Source organism: Cebus imitator, unplaced genomic scaffold (assembly GCF_001604975.1).
Source record: "Cebus imitator isolate Cc_AM_T3 unplaced genomic scaffold, Cebus_imitator-1.0 Scaffold342, whole genome shotgun sequence".
Lineage (NCBI taxonomy): Eukaryota > Metazoa > Chordata > Mammalia > Primates > Cebidae > Cebus > Cebus imitator.
Genome location: NW_016107657.1, coordinates 958,745 through 980,327, shown reverse-complemented (window position 1 = coordinate 980,327; position 21,583 = coordinate 958,745). Strand labels below are relative to the sequence as shown.

The 21,583-nt window shown below is 36.4% G+C and overlaps 1 protein-coding gene across 6 annotated transcripts in view; it reads right to left on the bottom strand.

Annotated features, from left to right (window-relative positions):
- Positions 1–21,583, bottom strand: part of KIAA1328 (KIAA1328 ortholog) — a 340,638-nt gene that overhangs the window by 113,462 nt on the left and 205,593 nt on the right. For 5 of the 6 annotated variants that reach the window (XM_017505777.2, XM_037730389.1, XM_037730388.1 and 2 more), the window contains 2 exons: positions 7,066–7,727; positions 2,764–2,871 (listed from right to left, as the gene is read on the bottom strand). In XM_017505777.2, the coding sequence (XP_017361266.1) occupies positions 2,764–2,871; positions 7,066–7,727 (770 nt within the window). The remainder of the gene's footprint in view (positions 1–2,763; positions 2,872–7,065; positions 7,728–21,583) is intronic. The other variant, XM_017505778.2, reaches the window with a different exon arrangement.

Here is a 21,583-nt window from a genome sequence, read left to right as displayed (position 1 = left end):
AGCATTAATTTTTAGAAGAACTTTAGAGAAAGATAAGTCCTAATAATTGTGATGGGGAATAAGTCACATAAAAAAATCAAGAATCAGACTGCAACACACTTTTTAATGATAAAACCAGAAAATAGAAGGTAATAGAACACAACCTTCAATCCCTTCTGAGGAAAACTAACTACTAACTCAGAATGCTGTATAAAGCTCAACTACAAATTAAACATGAAGATTGACTAAAGACATTTTTCAGAGGTGTAACACAAAAAAATTACTGCCTCTGTACTCCTACAGTAAGCTACTGCAGGGCATGTTTTAGTAAGATGAAAGGGTATAAACCAAACAGAGGATAGCATGTGATCTAGGAAAAAAGGAATATAAGACAGAAAAGAAATAAATAAAATTTCCACAATGATAGGTAAGAAAATTTCAATGAAATCAATAGACAAAATGCCTAGAGAATAATTAAGTTCATACTAGAGCAGGATTTTATGGAAGTCTCCAGGAAGGATCTTGCAAATTGTAATTGGTAAACACTGTATATATTTATTGTATGCAAAGTGATGTTTTGATACATTGTATATATTCATTGCAAACTGATTAAATCAAGTTAGTTAACAAATCCATCACCTCACATACTTACATTTTTTGTGGTGTTAACATTAAATATGTACTCTCTTAGCAATATGCAATTATATGATACATTATTATTAGCCATAGTCACCATGCTATACAGCAGACCTCCAGAACGTATTCATCCTCACTGAAACTTTGCAGCCTTTGAGCAGTATCTTCCTATTCCGCCCCCAGCCCCATCCCCAACTCCTCAAAACCCCCAGGCCTTGGCAACCACTGATTCAACCTTTTTAGAGTCTACATGTAAGACAGATCACACAGTATTTGTCTTTCTGTGCTGAATAAGGCATTTTTAAACTCCAGAGAAAATAATTATACAAAATTAAATTTAGTAATAGTAAAGTACATAGTTCAGCTGTGCATAAAATATTTACAGTCTTATAAATATTTTGATATAGATATATTGAGAGGACAGAGGAAGGAAATAGCATGTGTGGGAGTATGTTATATATGTAGACAGACATATGGAGAGAGGGGAGAGAGGGAAAAAGGAAGAAAGGTAAACAGAGGGAAGATAAAAGGGAGCAAATAGATAGTTATCAGTGAGAGCTAAATCAACAACTTCCATAGTAGAAAGTCAATACTTAATGACTATATAAGTCTGTTATTCAGAAATATGGATATAAATACTAGAAGGAACAGATAAAAGAGGAAACATCTAAAACAGTCAAAACTGCTCGTAGGAAGAGGAACATCAGCAAGATGGCAGAATAGGACTTTCAAGGACTCGTCCCTGTCCCTCCCATCTCCCACATTGGAAACATCAATTTGGAACAACTACTCACCTACAAATACCTTTATGAGAGCTATATAAACCAGGTGAGAGATTATAGCACTTGGCTGTAGCACAAAAATCAAAAAGAATGTATTGAAGAGGGTAGGAAGGATGGATTTACGTTACTGGCAGCACCCTTCCCCCAAGCTCAGCCAACACAGGGAAGACAGGGAAGTGAGAACCAGACTTTGCCTCAGACGCTAATATCAGGCCTACATCAGTAAAACCTAGTGTTGGGCAGGCCTTCCTGGTCCCAAACTCCAGGCCAATACTATATACTGAGCATTCAGACATGAGAATTGCTTGAACTCAGAAGGTGGAGGTTGCAGTGAGTCCAGATAGCACCACTGCACTCCAGCCTGGGCAACAAGAGTGAAATTCAGTCTCAAAAAAAAACAAAAACAAAAACAAAAACAAAAAACAAACAAAAAAATTTTAACAGACCTGCCTCGGCATGGGATCCTGCCATTCCAAGTTCCAGGCCTGCCTCAGATTTCAGACTACCCCAGAACCAGGTCAGTCCACACAGCCCCAGTTTACCCCTGCCTCAGTCTAGACTGGCATCCCTGACCTCAGGCACCAGGCTTGTCCCACGCTAGGTCAGTTTTTATGGTCCCACCCTGAGGCAGACTTAGGCCTGACCCCACAGAACCTAGTGCTGGGCTGGCTCCACAGACTAAGGATCCAGGACCCAGGTTCAAGGTCTACTCTTTAGCCCCAGGATCCAGATTAGTTGTTGCAGATTTAGCCTCTAGGCCAGGAATCACACAAAACCATTTGCCAATGTGAATCGAGAATCATAAAAAGATTCATATATACTTCGTACTAGTAATTCCACTTACAGGAATCTATAACAAGGAAATAGGTAGAGGTAAAGTAAAAAATTTTATTTAGATAAATGTTCTTCAAGGCAGAGAAAAACCCAGTATTATCCGATAACAGACTAATAGATAAATATTGGGGAAAGTTACCATGTAATACATATTTGTTGAATGAATTAATGTTTTCACCGAGTATTTAATACAATCAGAAAATATGATACAGTGAAAAAAGTAACATAAAATTCTGTATAAGCGTAATTGTTAATACTCAATATAGACTATAATACCACATCAAAAAAGAAAAAGAAAAAAAAAGAAATAGGAGAAAAGGGCTCAAAGGATTATCTCTAAGTTGTAGGATTATAAATCATTTTTATTTTGTTTTTCATACTTTCTATATTTTTCAAAATTTTATAACAAGAATGTACTTACTCACATGGTCAGAAAACTGTATGAATCAATACAGAGCTATAAATGTACACCAAACATATCCTAAATATTTACGCCCTTAATATTCTTGTTTCACTAAGACTTCAGGTTTACCTTGGTCCAGAGTCACTGCCATTCACATCCAGTTTGAGTTCTTGGGGTTTAGTAAGCTCTTTTTCAGCAACCAGTTCTCTTGACTTAAACACAGCCTGAGTTCTTAACCTGTAAAAATTAATTTTAAGAATTTCTAATCTTGTGAACCTAAATGACAAACTTTGGAAAACCATGCTTTTTCAGCTCGATCCCCAGAAATTATTTTCAAATTAAAACTCAGTCTGTCAAAAATAAATGAGTAATTCCTAAATATACATAAAAATTGATTTCATAGTAACTTAAATTTTCTTTATTTATAGGAAAGGTAGGGAAGATTAAGTTGGTTAGAATATCATTTAAAAATTATATCCCTAATTCAATAGGAGCACTTGAAATCTCTGCCATAGAAAGTTAATTATTCCCTCTATTCATTGTAAGCAAGTATATTTTTGATCACCAGTGTCTCAATGTGAAGTCTAGCACCTAATTATCACTGACCCTGATCACATTTATTTATATAGGAAGCACCCACTTCTCATACTGACATTTTAAAGAGTTAGGGCTACAGCTCACTGACCAACATATTTTCCCTGAGTCAAAGATGAATTCTTCCCAAAGAATTGGAAGACACTGTATCCATCAATGCTTACACTTAGCCCCGCACTGATATGTACTGAGGAGGGAAAGCCATTGAAAACACAGCAAAAGGTCTTCTACCAGGAGTTTGAGTGTCAATCACCGGTATCAAATATGTGATACTTATTCTCTTGGCTTTTAAGAAATGTCCTCATTTGTAAAGTATATTTTTTACCTATGAAATCAAAACATGAAGTGTAAAAACATTAAAATAATATTGTCATTTTCATCATTGTCAAAAGACAGTCTTATAATTCCAACTAAGTGCACAGTAATATACAAAGTACATGGATTAATTACTCTTAGGAACTTACAGTTTAAGACTAATATTTGGTAGTGACACATAGGTAGGTAAATACAGACGCAAAATGCCCAGATCAGGCAATTATGAGAAAAGTGAAAAAACAGTAGCAATAATAGCAGTCAGAGTAGCTGCTACAGCTGTAGTGATGATCTTGATGACAGCAACTACCTTTAAGGAGTGCATTTTATACATACTATTGTACTAATCCTCACAACCACTCTATAACGTAGCTACTTTTACCATTATCTATTTACAAATGACTAAAGTGAGGGCCAGGCACATAACTCTCTCAAGGTGACATGTTTTTCACTGGTTAACACTGAATTTTATCAAAGGTATAAATCATGTGTTAAGGCATATTGTTAGAGTAGGAGACAAAGGTAAATATTTATAATTAGCCTCGATTTTTATTCATTATACATACATTACTTTGCTCCAAAAATGATTTAAGATGGTTCTTGGCACAATCGTGAATAATATTGTGGATAAATCCTCTCTGATCAATCTGGAAAGTGCTCACAAAGATAATACCCTTTCAAAAGTTGTTACTAGCAGTCATGTAGTAGCAAGGTGGCAGAATGAATCATTAATTACAATTTAAGGAAATGTCAATGCCATACCAAATTTGTTCTAAAATGACAAGCTCATCCCAAGATTCTGAACTACTATAACAATTCTGTGCTACTCATTTGGTATTCAATTAGATTGCCTTCCCAATATTTTTCCGGAACATCCTAAGCACTATAAACAACGGCTTGTGAATAGCAGATAGTAATTCATGAATTTAGCTGAAATGAAATTCCCTGGGGCTGGGCACGGTGGCTCACACCTGTAATCCCAGCACTTTGGGAAGCTGAGGCAGGTGGATCACCTGAGGTCAGGAGTTTGAGATCAGCCTGGCCAACATGGTGCAATCCTATTTCTACTAAAAATACAAAAAGTAGCCAGGTGTGATGGCAGGTGCCTGTAATCCCAGCTGCTTGAGAGGATGAGGCAGGAGAATCGCTTGAATCCAGGAGGCAGAGGTTGTAGTGAGTCAAGATCAAACCACTGCACTCCAGCCTGGGCGACAGAGTGAGATGCTGTCTCAAAAAAAAAAAAAAAAAAAATTCCTTGGGGAATGTAAATGACAAGATCAGTAAAGTTATATAAAAGTTAAAATTATGTAAAATTAAAGAGTGAGATTATGTGTATTATATCGAGCCAAGATAAAGTCTTGCTTATTTTAGTACTCTTCACAAAGTTTTGTGCAGAGCAGAGGGCTTAGTAAATATGTACTCAGACAAAGAGAATGAAACTGAATTACAGACCAACATTACACATTAAACAATAAGGTGCTAATTTTGGATATATTCAATAACAAATTATTAGTTATGTGAAAAAGAAACCAGACCTAGAGATTTTAAGTAGTGGGATTTTGACTGTGTTGTAATGAAGAGTCATGGTGTGGATAAATGGAAAAGTAGGACAGAGATATTTAAATCAGAGGGAAAGGTATGGCTTGAGAAAGAAACATGAATGGTATACTGAGAAGATCTCAAGGAAACAAATCTGCCTTTTGAAAAAAAAAAAAAACTATTTCTTAGGAAAAGTGGGACAAATGGGTAGAGAGGTTGTTCCAAATTATAAAGCCTTCAAATATTAGTTTGAATAAACACAACCTAATACAAAATTATCATGGGTTTTTAAAATTCGGAAGTGGCACAAGAAAAGCAATGTCTTAGGAGGATTCATTTGAGATATTCTTGTTATCTGATGCTAATGTGCAGAAGGTTGAATTTCAGATAACTCCAAAGTGATAAAATTACATAAATCTAAAAAGTAGACCAGAGAGTAGGGCAACTTTCAGCCTAGAAATATGAATTGTGATACTGATCAATTAAATGGATAGATTTATGGTCCTAGTTCTGGGTTGCACCAGCTATGATAAAACATGGTGGGAGTAAGCAGGAGAACTAGAGGTGAAAGGTGTTCAATTAAAAATGTCTTGGCAGGGTGCGGTGGCTCACACTTGTAATCCCAGTACTTTGGGAGGCCGAGGCGGGTGGATCACGAGGTCAGGAGATTGAGACCATTCTGGCCAACATGGTGAAACCCCGTCTCTACTAAAAATACAAAAATTAGCTGGATGTGGTAGTGCATGCCTGTAATCCCAGGTACTTGGGAGGATGAAGCAGGAGACTCTCTTGAACCTGGGAGGTGGAGACTGCAGTGAGCGGAGATTGCACCACTGTACTCCAGCCTGGCAACAGAGCAAGACTCCATCTCAAAAAAAAAAAAAGAAACAAAAAAACATCTTCAGGCCAGGAATGGCGGCTCACACCTGTAATCCCAGCACTTTGGGAGGCTGAGGTGGGCAGGTCAGGAGTTTGAGGCCAATTTAGCCAACATGGGAGAAACCCTGTCTCTACTAACAAAAATTAGCCGGGTGTGGTGGTGTGTGCCTGTAATCCCAGCTACTCGGGGAGCCTGAGGCAGGAAAATCACTTGAACCTGTAAGGCAAAGGTTGTGGTGAGCCAAGATCACGCCATAGTACTCCACCCTGGGCAACTCTCCAGAGAGCAAAACCCAAATGATCAAATTAGAATATAGGCAATACTGAAGAGAGAATTTACTGAAGTTAGGAGGGCAAACAAGCACACAAAAAGATGCTCAACATCATTCGTCATTAATTAAATGCAAATTAAGACTGCAATGAAATGTCACTATACACATATTAGAAGAGGTAAAATAAAAATTAATGACAATACCAAATGCTAGCAAGGATGTGGAGAAACAAAGCACTATATAATAACAAAACAGCAATTCAGCTTTTGAAACACTGTTCTTAGGGAAGAATTGCAAAGGGAAGAACAGCCTAAATGTGGATAGGTTTATGAGAATTCGTCATTCAACAGGTCATGCTTCACGGCCAGAAAGGGTTGAATTTAGAAGACTCGGAGCCATCATTTGTTGTATTTTATATTATGGCAGGTAAAAATAAATTTGGAATGATCATAGCTAATCTCACTGCTTCACAATCTAATTCCACACTCCGAAATCTCAAGCTTTTATTTAATGCCTAATATTGTTCACAATGATATCAAACAGCAAAGGATTCTGTGTAAAGGTAGTATCATTTTAAAATGCTGTCTTTGGAACCCAGCCAAAGTTAACACCAGACTGCTCAGAAACAGATACTCTAAGCTAACAATTTGGAAGACAAGATAATCTTTGAAGTCTTCCAAAGAATACAAGGGAATTTACTTAGCAGACATTTGCATCTTGAGCAAGCCAAGAGCCTGAAGAATCTCTGGTTCTACACATCTGCTACTGTAATACAACAGTTTTACACTGTGTTTTCCAAAATACAGACATTGCTAAAGGAACAGGCAGAACTCACCAATTGTAATCCAGTCGAGACTGGTGAAGCTGCTGCTGTTTCAGAAGAAGCTTTGTCTCCTGCTGGGCCAGCAGGTGCTGAAGGCGCTCCTTTTCAATTTCTAGCTCCATTTTCTGAAGCATCAGTTGCCGCCTTCTCTCTTCTGAGATGTGCTTTTTCAAAGTTTCACTGGGTTGTAGCACCCTTCCACCATGCACCAGAGATGCCCAAGAAAGACCACAATAACTGCATGATTCTGGATGTGTCTTAGGATATTGAGAGGCCGTGTTCATAGGGTGGCTCTCACGAACACGATCTGCAGCAAGTCTGCGACCACAGCACTGACTAGGAATAGGCTTAAGGTGTCGACATTCCTTTCTCTGCAATTCTTCTTGGGGCATTTTCTCTGTCAGGACTGCTTCTACTGGTTTTCTCCCTGGAGATTCATAATTACATGTTCTGGTCTCTGATGGTATCTTCTCTAGATCATCTTTGGGATGACGAGGAGTTACTGGTTTCAAAGAATTATTCCTAAACCCTATAAGGGATTCTGAAGCTGAATCCTGGATCGCAGACTTAGGTCTTTGCTTGGTTTGATAGCAGGTTTGTGGTCTGGCTACACTCAAGTAGGAACCATCCAGTTCCACAGATGAACACTGGAGAGTGCTTTTCCTACTGGATACCTAAAAAGAACCATAAGATTACCTGTCAAATAAGAACACAATAAAACAAGTTCTTTCTATTGGTTTTTCAGAAATCAGTGATATATGTTTACCAAGCCAAAGCCATTATTTTGTCTTAAATATTAAATTATAGAATTCACACAGCTAAACAGACTTGTGCCCCAAAGCTACATCCATTTTCAAACAACCTACACTTCAGTAAATCCATATAAAGACGAGAAAAATAAAGTGCTGCTACATATTGCTTAAGCAAGATTCTTGGTGATTTCAGGAGTTGCAAATAATGAGAGTGACATAAAATCAATTTTGAGAAGAGGTAAAAGCCTTAAATATTAACATCTTAAAATGTTTACTTTTGAATACTGACCCAAGGAATCCATTCAGTCACCTTAAATACTCTTTGGCCATTACACAGGATGAGATTTGATGTAAAACATTTCATCTTATACCAAATAGAATGTAACTTATTGGTAGAACTTTGATGAGGTTTTATAAATGTCTACAGAACACAGATAAAACCAACCACTTTCAACAAAATAGGACTCTAAGCAAAAACAGTTATTTAAATACAAAACATTTAATTTCATCTACAAACAATGATTTTTCAATTAATCTAAACAAGTGATTACAGTCTGACAGAACTCAGGCAGAAAGGAAGCAGTTGCAAATTATCTCTGACATGTCAATAGTCAGATTTTGCAACATTTTAGCTGCAAGCCTGTTCTATCAGTGAGAACAAAACTTAATCTGTATCAATGATTCTCAAACTTTAATGTGTATCAGAATAACCTGGAGGGTGCTTGTTAAACATGAAACAACAGCTTCATCCCCAGAGTTTCCAAATCTTTCTGTCTGGAACAGAGTCAGAGAATTTGCTCATGTTGCTGATCTGAGGCCATACTTTGAAAACTACTGGTCTATATAATGGAACATCTCCGTATGCCTTACTATTAGCCTTGGCCTAGGAAGGTTGAATTGTTATACTTAGCTCATCTCTGAACATTGTTGACTTAGTGCAACTAAGCAACTTTTCTTCAGTGTATTTCAGAAACATGGTATATCTAGATTCCAGTTTGTCTAAACAGAAATATTCTAGTTTAATGTAAATGTTGCAGGTGTTGCAGATGAGCAACTTGCTTATGAAGGTGGACACTTGTAATTAACAAAATAATGAAAGATATTGATGTGCAAGAAAGAATCTTAAACTAAACAGATGAAGGTGCATTTCTGAAAATGAATCCAGCCAACGATCAGACTCTTCCAAGGGTAGCCCTTTAGAATATAAAAACTTCTCTTCAATTTAGATCTGGAGCACAGCAAAAAAGGGCCTCCAACTCCAATTACTTAACTAGCAAGATGGGTTGTTTGAAGATGTGTTATTCCTAGCAGCTGTTATTTCTTTTGGGCAGCCAGAGTATAGCCTTTAACACAAATTGGAAAGAACAAATCCACCTGTGGAGAAGTTATGTGTTCAAGACCTCTTTACTCTAGATACATAGATTCAGTCTTTAGTGAAAGATAAAGAGAATATAAGAGAAAGAAACTAAGCAGATCTCAACAAGTTATTTGAAGTGCCCTTGACAGCTTCCACTATCACTTCCTCTTCCCTCAGGTTTTCATTCAAAGCCCATTTATGTTAACACTTTACTTTCTTGCCATTTTCTATTTCTATTCAAACAAATCCAAAATATCTTCTGCATATTGAACACTTACATTAACCAAACAAGCGAAAATTCTTAATCTTCTATCTATATCCTATGAAATAACCTCACTTTTCACATACAATTATTTGCATGCTAAGGGAAGCTTATTTGCTCAATGCGCAAGAGAAATACGACTTTTTCAGTAAACAAATATATTACAACTTCTGTATTAGTTTCCTACTGGGGCTATAACAAGTTAGCCAAACTCTGTAGCTTAAAATAACACAAACGTATTCTCTTACAATTCTGGAGGTCAGAAATTTGAAATCTGTTTCACTGGGCTGAAGTCAAGATGTCGGCAGGGCTGGTTCCTTTGGCTTTGAAGAGAGAATCAGCTTCCTTGCCTTTTTTAGTTTCTCGTGGCCACCTGTATTTCTCACTTTTATGGCCCTTCCTCCGTCTTTACACTGTATCACTCCAACTCCTGCTTCCATCATTATCACACATTGCCTTTTCCTCTGATTCCTTCTGCTCCTTCTAATAAGGACCACTTGGACTTTATTGGGCCTACCTGGGTAATACAGGTAATCTCCCCCTCTCAAGAGCCTTAATCACATCTGCAAAGTCTCTTGCTTTACAAAGTCCTTTGTGACACGTAATGTGACATTTGGGAATTAAGACATGGTCACATTTGGGGGGTATTTTCAGTCTACTATGACCTATTTAAAAAAAAAGAAATAATTTAAAACAACTGAAATGGCTATCTACTCCACAGACATAAAACAACTGAATGAAAAATGAGATCCCTAGTGTAAGGGGAAGAAAATCCCACCAAATTTATTTTGCAATAATTGCAAATGATGGACTGATGGGTAAAAAGTATCAACTAACAGAGATACCCAGCAACACCGTGTTTCTTATCCTATGATAAAAGATGGAGGGCTATTACAGTGATTAAGATTTTAATTGAATGACTGTAGTAATGCTAAAGGATTTCCATTTAAATGAGAATGCATCACATCTAAGAAGACTGGCTCTTCTTCAAAGAAGACATGCAATCCTGTGCACCAAGCAGATGACAAGCAATAGAATATGAACCAGTGCTGGGCAAAATTTCTAATAAGCTACTTCATAAAAAATTAATTTTATTTTACATCTAAAGGGAAACTCTAGTCCACATTAATCTCTCCTACTCTGAACTTCTATAGTACTTACTGTCAGTACAAGTATTTAACATTTATCACCTGCTACTTAGTATGGTAAACCATCTTTCACTATAATTAATATATATTTCAAATGACAGCTAAGTTTTTAAAAGATCTAGAAATTTAAATTAAGTATTTTATATCATTATATATTCAAATCTATATTTTATAGTCTCATTTTTGTTTCATAACATTATTTACATACGTCCATTTTTAGGTACTAACCCATTCTACACTTACTTTAATGGTACTCATTGTCAAATTATCCACAAAATCAAGTATTTGGAATAATTTTAAAAACTTTTTTTCAGGTAGTTAATGTTTCATGTTTCTGAGAGGTAGTACAGCTTCATGATTTTAATGCATGCTTTGCTCAGAGGGCAATGCTCTGTCAATTACCTGCTGGGTTACTATCCATGTGTAATAGGCAGAATTCTAAGATGGTCCCCAAGATTCTCACCCCCCAGTGTACACACCTTTATTATCTCCTCTTCTTGAGTGTGGGGAGGACCTGTGAATATGACAGGATATAAATCCTGTGATTATATCACATTTTATGGCAAATGAGACTTTTCATATGTAATTAAGGTTCTTAATAAGGTGACTTTGAGTTAATAAAAGGGGAGACGATACTGGGTAGGCTTGACCTCATCAGGTAAGCCCTTTAAAAGAAGGTCTTATCCTGCTCCCTCATCCCCTACCCCATACAAAGTTGGAGATTCTCCTGCTGGACATGAAGAAATAAATTGCCACGTGTGGGAGGGCCAATCAAGTGGGAGAAAGCTCTGGAGCAGAAAGCAGTCTCTGGCCAATAGCTAGTAAGTAAATGGGACATCCATCAGACAGCTGTAAGAAACTAACTTCTGCCAACGACCATGTGGATTTGGAAGAGGATCTTGAGCTCCAGATAAGAATGCAGCCCATCTGAACTTTAATTTTGCAGCATTGTTAACAACCTAAGCAGAGGACCCAACTAAGTTGTGCCCATACTCATGACCCATGGAAGCTGTTGTGAAGTAATAAATCTGTGTAGCTTTAAATTACCAGGTTAGTGGTAATTTGTTACACAGCAATAGAAAACTAATATAGCATATTACTCAAATTGCCCAAGCCTCAGTTGCTTATCAGTAAAACGGGGATTTAAAAAAGCATCTATCTCAAAACTGAATATGGTGGTGAGAAGATGGGCAGTTATCAAGGATGCCCATTTATAAAAGTCCAATTAACAAAAAAAAATCACTCATATTATTTTTTCCAATGAGAACACTGTATGTGGTGTGTAGAGGAGGTGGGGGAGAAATCCTCAAAGGGCATGTTCAGTTACAACAGGTTATATCTAAACTGTCTTCTAAAGTGAATGAGTTCAGTCACTTACCTTTATTTTGTTAAAGCTGAGTTTGCAAGTCAGGCCAGAATTTAATTGCCTGAGATAACAGAGAAGTTATTCATCTTTCTCTTTCATACAAAATATGTCAGTCTTACGCTAACATCTTGCACTGCCTCCTAGGGTTTTTGTAATGATTAAGTGAAATAATTCATATAAAGTGCTTCGACCATGTCTAACATAAAGTTAGTATTCAAAAGAATGCTTCCCATGATTGTTATTAGTATGATTCTTCTCATTTAATTCTGATTCAACAATTTTTGAAGGAAAGAGCTATATCTATCCCTCTGTGTACATTGCATTGGGGCTCACACATTCTCAATAAGCTTTGGTCTGCTATATAAGTTTAACAGAAAAATTCAAGATGGAGTATGGGTCACAGTAACTAAAGAAAATTAGAATCTCCAATTAGGCTGAATCATGTGCTATAAAGGAAGAAAAGAGAAACAGAAAACTCTATGTAAGTAAGAATCTAAATATAAGAAATTAAGTTATTAGTAGAGTTGAGACTGATGTTGCCTTTAGTACACAAATAAGTAACAATGGGCCTGAATGAAGCAGAAGTATTTTTCTTTCTGAAGCTGCTCCAGGATTTCTATACGTGCAAATATAACTTCTCTTAACTAAGGCTTAACCAACACAAACACCAAAATGGCTGCCTCTGGCATATGGGTTTAATATGATTGTTTTCTGAGACATAACACTAACTTAGAAATCAATGTTTTTAAACATTGACACATAATTTACAATAAAATGCAAAGACCTTCAGTGTACAGCTTAATTTTTATATTTGTATCTACCTGTGTGACCATTACCTAGATCAAGTTATAGAACATTTCCATTACCCCATAAAGTTCCCTTGTGCTCTTTCTAGTCTATAGCACCTCCTCAGACTCCCAGACTGCATCATTCTGACCTCTATGACACAGATTGATTTTGCTTATGCTAAACTTCATATAAATGGAATCGCAGACTATGTCACTCTTTTGTGCCTGGTTTCTCTAGCTCAACATAATTTTTTAGCTTCTTTTAAGTTGTGTGTTTCAATAAACAGTGCATTCTTTACATATATATATATTTTTTTTTTTTAATTTAATTTTACTTTTTTTGAGACGAAGTCTCGCTCTGTCACCCTGGCTGGAGTGCAGTGGCACAATCTTGGCTCACTGCAACCTCCCCTTCCTGGGTTCAAGCAATTCTCCTGCCTCAGCCTCCCGAGTAACTGGGACTACAGGTGCATGCCACCACACCCAACTAATTTTTGTATTTTTAGTAGAGACGGTGTCTCACCATGTTGGCTAGGATGGTCTCAATCTCCTGACCTTGTGATGTACCTGCCTCGGCCTCATCAAAGTGCTGGGATTACAGCCAGGAGCCACCATGCCCGACCCACTGCATAGTATTTCATTGTATGAATATATCATAATTTATGTATTCTCTTATTGACGGATATAAGATTGTATCTAGTTAGGGGCTATTATGAATAAAGCATCTATGAGCATTCTTATATTAGGCTGGTGCAAAAGTAATTGAGTTTTTTCCCATTAAAAGTAATGATAAAAGTCTTTTTTTTTAGATATATGCATTTATTTATCTTGGCCACAGGGTAGGCATATATTTAACTTTATTAGGGCAATGCCAATCCAGTAAGTTTTCTGAAGTGGCCATTCGATTTCATAATCCATAAGCGAAGTGAAGAGTCCCAGTTGCTCCACATACTTGGTAGGTAGTGTGTTATTTTTAGCCATTTTGGTGTGTGTGCAGTGAAATCTCATTGTGGTCTTATTTTGCATTTCTCTTATATGTCATGATGTTGCACAACTTTTCTTACACTTTTTGGTCATCTGAATTCACTTTTGCGACATCCTTGGTGAAAACAAGACCTTTAAGTAATTCAAAATAAGTTTTAAAGAAATGGAAAATAAAAAATGAAGGTCAAGGAAGAACTTTGTGCAAATTATTCCTCTAAACAGTCACCTTCACTGACCACTGAATGCCCTAAATGTTCCAAGAACAGCCTGTCATCACTTAGGCTATCCTTATTATTATTATTATTATTGTACTTTAAGTTCTGTGATACATATGCAGAAGGTGCAGGTTTGTTACACAGGCATATACACGAGCCATGGTGATTTGCTGCACCCATCAACCCATCATCTACATTAGGTATTTCTCCTAATGTTATCCCTCCCCTAGTTCCCTACCCCCCAACAGGCCCCCATGTGTGATGTTGCCCTCTTTGTGTCTATGTGTTCTCATTGTTCAGCTCTCAATTATGAGTGAGAACATGTGGTGTTTGGTTTTCTGTTCCTGTGTTAGTTTACTGAGAATGTGGTTTCCAGTGTCATCCTCATCCCTGCAAGGACATGAACTCATCCTTTTTTATGGCTGCATAGTATTCCATGGTATATATGTGCCACATTTTCCTTGTCCAGTCTATCCTTGATGGGCATTTGGGTTGGTTCTAGGTCTTTGCTATTGTAAACAGTGCTGCAACGAACATACATGTCCATGTGTCTTTATAACAGAATGATTTATAATCCTTCAGGTTTATACCCAGTAATGGGATTGCTGGGTCAAACGGTATTTCTGGTTTTAGATCCTTGAGGAATCGCCACACTGTCTTCCACAATGGTTGAACAAATTTACACTCCCACCAACAGTGTAAAAGCTTTCCTATTTCTCCACATCTTGACCAGCATCAGTTTTCTCAATCTTTAAGATAATTTAAAAAATACAACATTTTAAAAAGACTGTATAGAAAATAACAGTGCCTATTTATAAATATGTATGATATGATCTTGTATACACGTATGGACACATACACACATACATAAGCACATACATGAACACACAGCAAAAATCACATACTTGATGTTATATCATCACACGGTGTTATATCACATGATATTATGTTATCAGTTGTAACTTATAGTAAGTTGTAACTTACAACTATTCTTATGGTAAGCCAGGATGTTCTCATATTCTCACATGCTAAAAACAATTGCAGTTTTACTTTGTGAAATCCCATCAACAGGTAAACAGTGGTGTTCTATAAGTTTCTGTAAACCATTTTTATAGGCCTGGCCAGTCTTATTAAAAAAAGAGGTGAACTAAACTGCAGTAATAATTTCTTACAACAGGTTGTTATCAACTTTAGATGTTTAGGATATGATTACTTCCAATGCATTTATGAGTTATTAACCACAAAACTACTCAATAGTACCAACAGGTCTTATTGCTATTCATTCTCTTATGATAATAATAATTTCCTATCCTGACAAGCAACCTATAACAATCTTCATATTTCCACTTACAGCCTTATAAGAATGAAAAACTCCAATTTTGTAACTTCAAAATTTCCGTCTCTGCTCTTTATTGAGAAGTCAGTAGTTCAAGACCTCAATAAAGATTTCTAAGCCTATACTACTAGGTGGGCAAGGTCACTGTATCTTGCAGAGAAACTGGAGTAATGCAGAATAAGGCACAGAATGACATGATGCATTTTTAACATTGGGCATATATGGACGAGTTGTCAGCTTGACAGAAAATACATACTGCAACAGCTGCACTGTGTGGCTTGCCAAAGTCTCACCCCAAAGAAATATTCATTTTCCCTCGTGCAATTAACTCTTCTCTAATGGCAGATTTTGCTAGAAGATCATCAAGGTAGATTACCTTCTAGCATATGAACTAAATACTTACAGGTGTTATATCATCAGTTGTGACTTACAAACTTTTGCATTTAGCAAGACATCCAGGCAAATGAATCATCGAATTCATGAATTATTTATAAGAAATTCACAGCATGCTCCTGGCATCATCCATGGCCTTTTTCAGGTCATACGACACCAATTAGAGCTGAATTTAAAATTATTCAATAACTTGAACTCTCTTGTCATTTAACATATAGATATCAATGCAGTAAACAAGTTAGATCTAATGGGCCCAGGAGAATTAAGCTCCTTCACCACTCAGCAGTGGAAGCTATAGGCCATCAATGGAAGAGAAAATAATGGAATGCAGCAGTCAAAAACATCTTCAAGGCTCTCGTAACTTATTCTAGTTCCCATAGGGACTGTAGCACAGTTTAGGAATACTGAATCTAAAAGACATTAAAGTCAATAATTATGAAATTAAAAAAAATATAAGCACAGAGAAGGAACACAATAAAGTGTAAATAACGTAACAGAACACTTGTAACACATACCAAATGTCAGAACAGATCCTACCATATGTGTACCATTGGACTGTCAACATTTTTAACAGTAACTACCAGATTCAGAAAAGGCTAAACCTTATAATCTTTTTTAAAAATAGACTCGGGGTACACGTACAAATTTGTTTCATGGATGTATTGCATAATGCTGGGTTTCAGCTTCCAGTGAATCCACCACCCAAACAGTGGATATAGTACCCAAGAGACAGCTTTTCCAACCCTTTTCCCCACTCTTTCTCTCCCATTTTGGAGTCTCCAGTGTCTATTGTTTCCATCTTTATGTCCATGTGTACTCACTGTTTATCTTCCAGTTAAAAGTGAGAACATGTGGTATTTGACTTGTTTCTGTGTAAATTTGCATAGGACAATGCCCTCTAGCTGCATCCATTTTCCTGCAAAGGACGTGATTTGATTCTTCTCTATGGCTGCATACTATTTCTGGGTGTATATATACCAAATTTTCTTTGTCTAATCCACCTTGATGGACACTTAGGTTCATTTCATGCCTTTGCTATTGTGAATAATGCTGCAATAAACATATGAGTGCAGATGTCTTTCTGATAAAATGATTTTTCCTTTGGGTACATATCTAGTGGTGACACTGCTAGATAAAATGGTAGTTCTATTTTCACTTCTTTAAGAAATCTCCACACTGTTTTCCACAGGGATGAACTAATTTACATTCCCACCAACAAGTTATGACTTTTCCTTTTCTCTGCATCCTCACCTATGTCTGGGTTTTAGAAATTTTTACATTTTAATAGTGGCCATTTTGACTGATGTGAGATGGTATCTCATTGTGGTTTTGATTTGCATTTCTCTGATGACTGATGATGTTGAGCATTCTTTTCATGTTTGTTATACACTTATATATCTTCTTTTGAGAAGTGTCTGTTCATGTCATTTGTCTACTTTTTAATTTTTTTTCTTGTTGATCTGATTAAGGTCCTTATAGATTTTGGATACTAGACCTTTGACAGATGCATACTTTGCAAATATTGTATTCTGTGTACCCACTCAAATCTCATCTTGAATTGTAATCTGAATTTTGTAATCCCCATGAGTTGGGGGAGAAACCTCATGGGAAATGACTGGGTCATGGGGGTGGTTACCCCCATGCTGTTCTTCTGATAGTGAATGACTTCTCACAAGATCCTGAAGAAGGACGTGTTGCTTTCCCTTCCACCATGATCCTAAGTTTTCTGAGACCTCCCAAGCCATGTGGAACTGTGTGTCAGTTAAACCTCTTTCCTTTATAAATTACCCAGTCTTGGGTATTTCTTTATAGCAGGGTGAAAACTAACTAATACACTATTCTCTAGGCTGTCTTTTTACCCTGCCAATAGTTCTTTTTGCTGTGCAGAAGAAGCTCTTTAGTTTAATTAAGTCCCATTCAGATATTTTTGTTTTTGTTGCATTTGTTTTTGAGGTCTTAGTCATAAATTATTTGCTTACACTAATATCCAGGTGTGTTTTTCCTATGCTTTCTTTTAGCACTTTCATAGTTTTAAGTATCACAAGTAAGTCTTTAATCCATTTTGAGTTAATTTTTAAATATGGTGAGAGGTAAGAGTAAAGTTTCTTTCCTCTGCATATGGCTAGCCAATATTCCCAGTACCATTTATTGAATAGGGTATCCTTTTCTCCATTGTTTACCTTTGTTGACTTTGTTGAAGATGAGCTTGTTACAGATGTGCCGCTTTATTTCTGGGTTCTGTTTCATTGGTCTTTGTGTCTATTTTTGTACTTGTATCGTGTCATTTTGGTTACTGTAGCCTTGTAGCATAGTTTTATAGCAGTTAATGTGATACCTCCAGCTTTTTTTCTTTTTGCTTAGGATTGCTTTGGCTATATGTACCAATATTTGTTCATTGCTTTATCCTCAATAAGATATAGCAAGTACACAATAAATAATGGTTTTGGCATAAATTTTGGCCCCTCTCCAATATACAGTGTGGAACTTGAGGATGAAGACAATGTTACTTTCAATCTCATATTTCAATGACACCATTCTTTACAATTAAAAGACACTTAAATTAATGAATATTTGTTTAATGAACCAACAAGCAGGAAGCAGGAGTAGCAGCAGCTAAAGGGACTAACTTGTATCCTACGGAACTTAATGGTAACTTATCTTAAAACGTATTTAGTGTATTCCAGCAGCCACTCACAGTTTATAATTTCTCACTCCAAGTGTTTAAAGACTGATAAAAAGTTCTATGGACACAAGGAAAATTTCAACTGTCTTAAACAGAGGCCATAAAAATAGGAATCTATATGCCTATTTAGTTTACAACAGTGAAATAGTAAATTACTAGGGCAATTTTTGCTTTTGAGATGAGAATTTAAACTTAAAGCATACATCATTATATTATCTTCTACAATGTTCCATGAAAAGGGTTTAAAACTAGAAACTGTATTAGACAACTAAAAAATATGTGCTTTATTTCAACCTAGAGTAAGGATAGGCAAACAGGTTGAAAGACATAATACTTGAATAAAAGGCAACTGCCTCAGGACTCCTGCTTTGATTGCATTTGTTAAAAAAAAATCAGCCTTAACATAAGTGACTCTCACATCATAAAGAAGGACAGCACATTTGGAGACATACAGCATTACATTCAGAAGAGAGATTTATGGAAATCTGGGACAAGCAGGGCTTTAGAAAATGTAAAGTTAATTGCATTTTCCCCTAAATCCTTTTTCAGTTAATGTTGTTATCCAATGTGTAAAAAGATACTACCAAACAAATACAGTCCTATAGCTATTCAAAAATACTTAAAAATAAATAGTTCCCTTCTGTTCCCTGATTTGAGTGCTGCTCTAGCACGAAATATGAAAAGAAAGGATTAAGACACTGGACATTTTGGAAGGAATGATTTTTTAAAAGCCATAACATGGAAGGTACATAGGAATAGGCAAAAACTCTACAGCCAAAGGCCAAATCTTGTATATTTGGCTAACATTAGAAGGGAGTAGTATATATAACTGTATATATAACCAATATATAATCAAAATATTATGAATAAATACATTTGGTGTTATTATACTCTTTTTAAAAATTTTATCCAAAGGTTGAGGCTGCCACCTTGGGATAAGCAGGCAGGATGGGATCTGAAAGTATCTGCCAGATACTGTGCTAGGTACCAGGCTAGTCAAGTCAGAGTCCCAATCCTCACAGCCCTCAAATTTTGGCAAAAGGGGAAAACCATTTTATGTGATAAAGTCTATCAAGAGTGCTATATGTAAAGAGCAGCAGTAGGGGAATTAGTTTTGCCTTCAGTGAGGGCAGGGAAGTAGAAAAAGTTTCATAGTAGAGTTGACATTTATGCTAAATTTTGGAAGACAAACTGGAGTTAATGATAAAGGTATTTGCGAGGGTTCGAGGTGCAGGACATTTCTGGTGGAGTGGAAAATACTAGCTGAAGAGGAGGGATGATGAAAATAAATATGTAGGGTGAACTCTAGGGAGTCTAGAGCATGGTGAAGAGGGTAATGGCAAATAGATGCAGCCAAAATTTTAGGAAGAAGGCAATATAAAAATGGTGTCAGTGCCATGAAAGAAGTTTCACTTTTAATTTCTTATGCCCACCTAATACAGTAGATAGGCAATGAGCCAAGTGATGGGCAGTGGAAGGAAATGAAATAATAAAGGACAGATTATCTACTCAATACCCAAAGGAATCAAAACATGAAGTTTACATGGAGAGATAGCAGAAGACAAGAAGGAAGGCCTACCACAGACCACAAAACTAACAACTTAAACTGAAATAATTCTACTGAAATTAAAGTGTTCGGATCTGCAAGTTATACTGTTCAATCATTGGAGATTCAATTCATTATACAAATGGTATATGCCTAGCCAAGGCACAAAAAATAACTACTCACTCTGTTGCCCAGGCTGGAGTGCAGGGGTATGATCTCAGCTCAAGTGATTGTTCTGCCTCAGTCTCCTGAGTAGCTGGGACTACAGGCATGTGCCATCAAGCCCAGCTAATTTTTTTGTATTTTTAGTAGAGATGGGGATGTTGGCCACGCTGGTCTTGAACTCCTGACCTCAGGTGATCCGCCCATCTCAGCCTTCCAAAGTGCTGGGATTACAAGCGTGAGCCACTGTGCCCAGCTAGAACTACCTTTTTATGTATAAAGGATGCACCAACAATGTCTCTAAAATTCATTGATTAAATATGCTATAAAATTTCTTCAGGGTCTAGGACAGCAAAATTCTCATAATGTTTAGGCAAAAGCTATTGTGGATAAGAATGCAATTTTTGCATTCTTCCTGCAAGAATCAATGGTAGAAAAAAAAAGTATTTTTTAAAATTAGTTTGAAGGCACTGAAGTAGTTACCAAGGTGTTGAGAACATAAAAGGGCCAAGATTTCAGATAGAAGGTAAACAAAAAAAGATGAACCTTAACATTAGTTATTGCTTTTCTGTTCAAGACATGCTAAATGAAATTTAATCTAAAATTTAAAAGAAGGGCTAGTAGAGGAGCTAAGGGGAACTTTAAGCAGTCTTACAGGATTAGAAACAACATTTGGATTTCAGGGCTTACTAAGAAAGAAAGAGCCTGTTCAAAACCCCAAGGCTTTTAGATGGGTCTTCTGAAAAGCCATCTAAGAATGAAATTTAAAAAATTGAGAAGCCCTCATAAAAACTAACATCAAACATAATATTCACTCAGTTCCTGACTTGGTAATTTGTCTCAATAACAGCCAGATTGTTTACTGAAATATAATTTATGACTGTTGAAATTACTAATAAAAATTTTACAACAGTTTCAGTCCATGAAGATTATAAACAAACAAACAAAAACCAAACATAGCCCTTCACCACAAACAATTTAGTTTGGGATGCAATGACCAAAATTATGTAGAGTACAATCAGCTCGGGTGTAACACTGTTCTAAAAAGGTAAACCTGTTTCAACATGATTCACATATTTGGGAAAAGTCTGAACATACTGCAAATTTCACATTTGCTTAAACACAATTCTCTTTGCGCAAAACACTAGGTAAACACAAAAAATTGCACCCACCTGATCTAAGCCATGCTAGAATTTACAAAATTGCACATCTGAAACAACCAACATTTATCTCGGTTCCTCACATGTGTTATACTACAAAGTCATACTTTGCTATTCTTTCACACTTGTAAACTTTGGAATATAAGAAAACACTCAATTAACATCCCCCAAATGCCTGAACATTCTGGTCAAAACCATCAAACAGTACATGTAAACGGAAAGCTTCAAATATTGAGAACCTGAAAGAGTAAAGTATTCTCAAAGAAACAAGAGAATGTGGTATCTCCTGAGCAATAAACATTAAGGAATCCACATTGAGGATTATCAGACAACTCTGCAAAAATTTGTTTTAAGTTTATGACTGATATAATGTCCAGT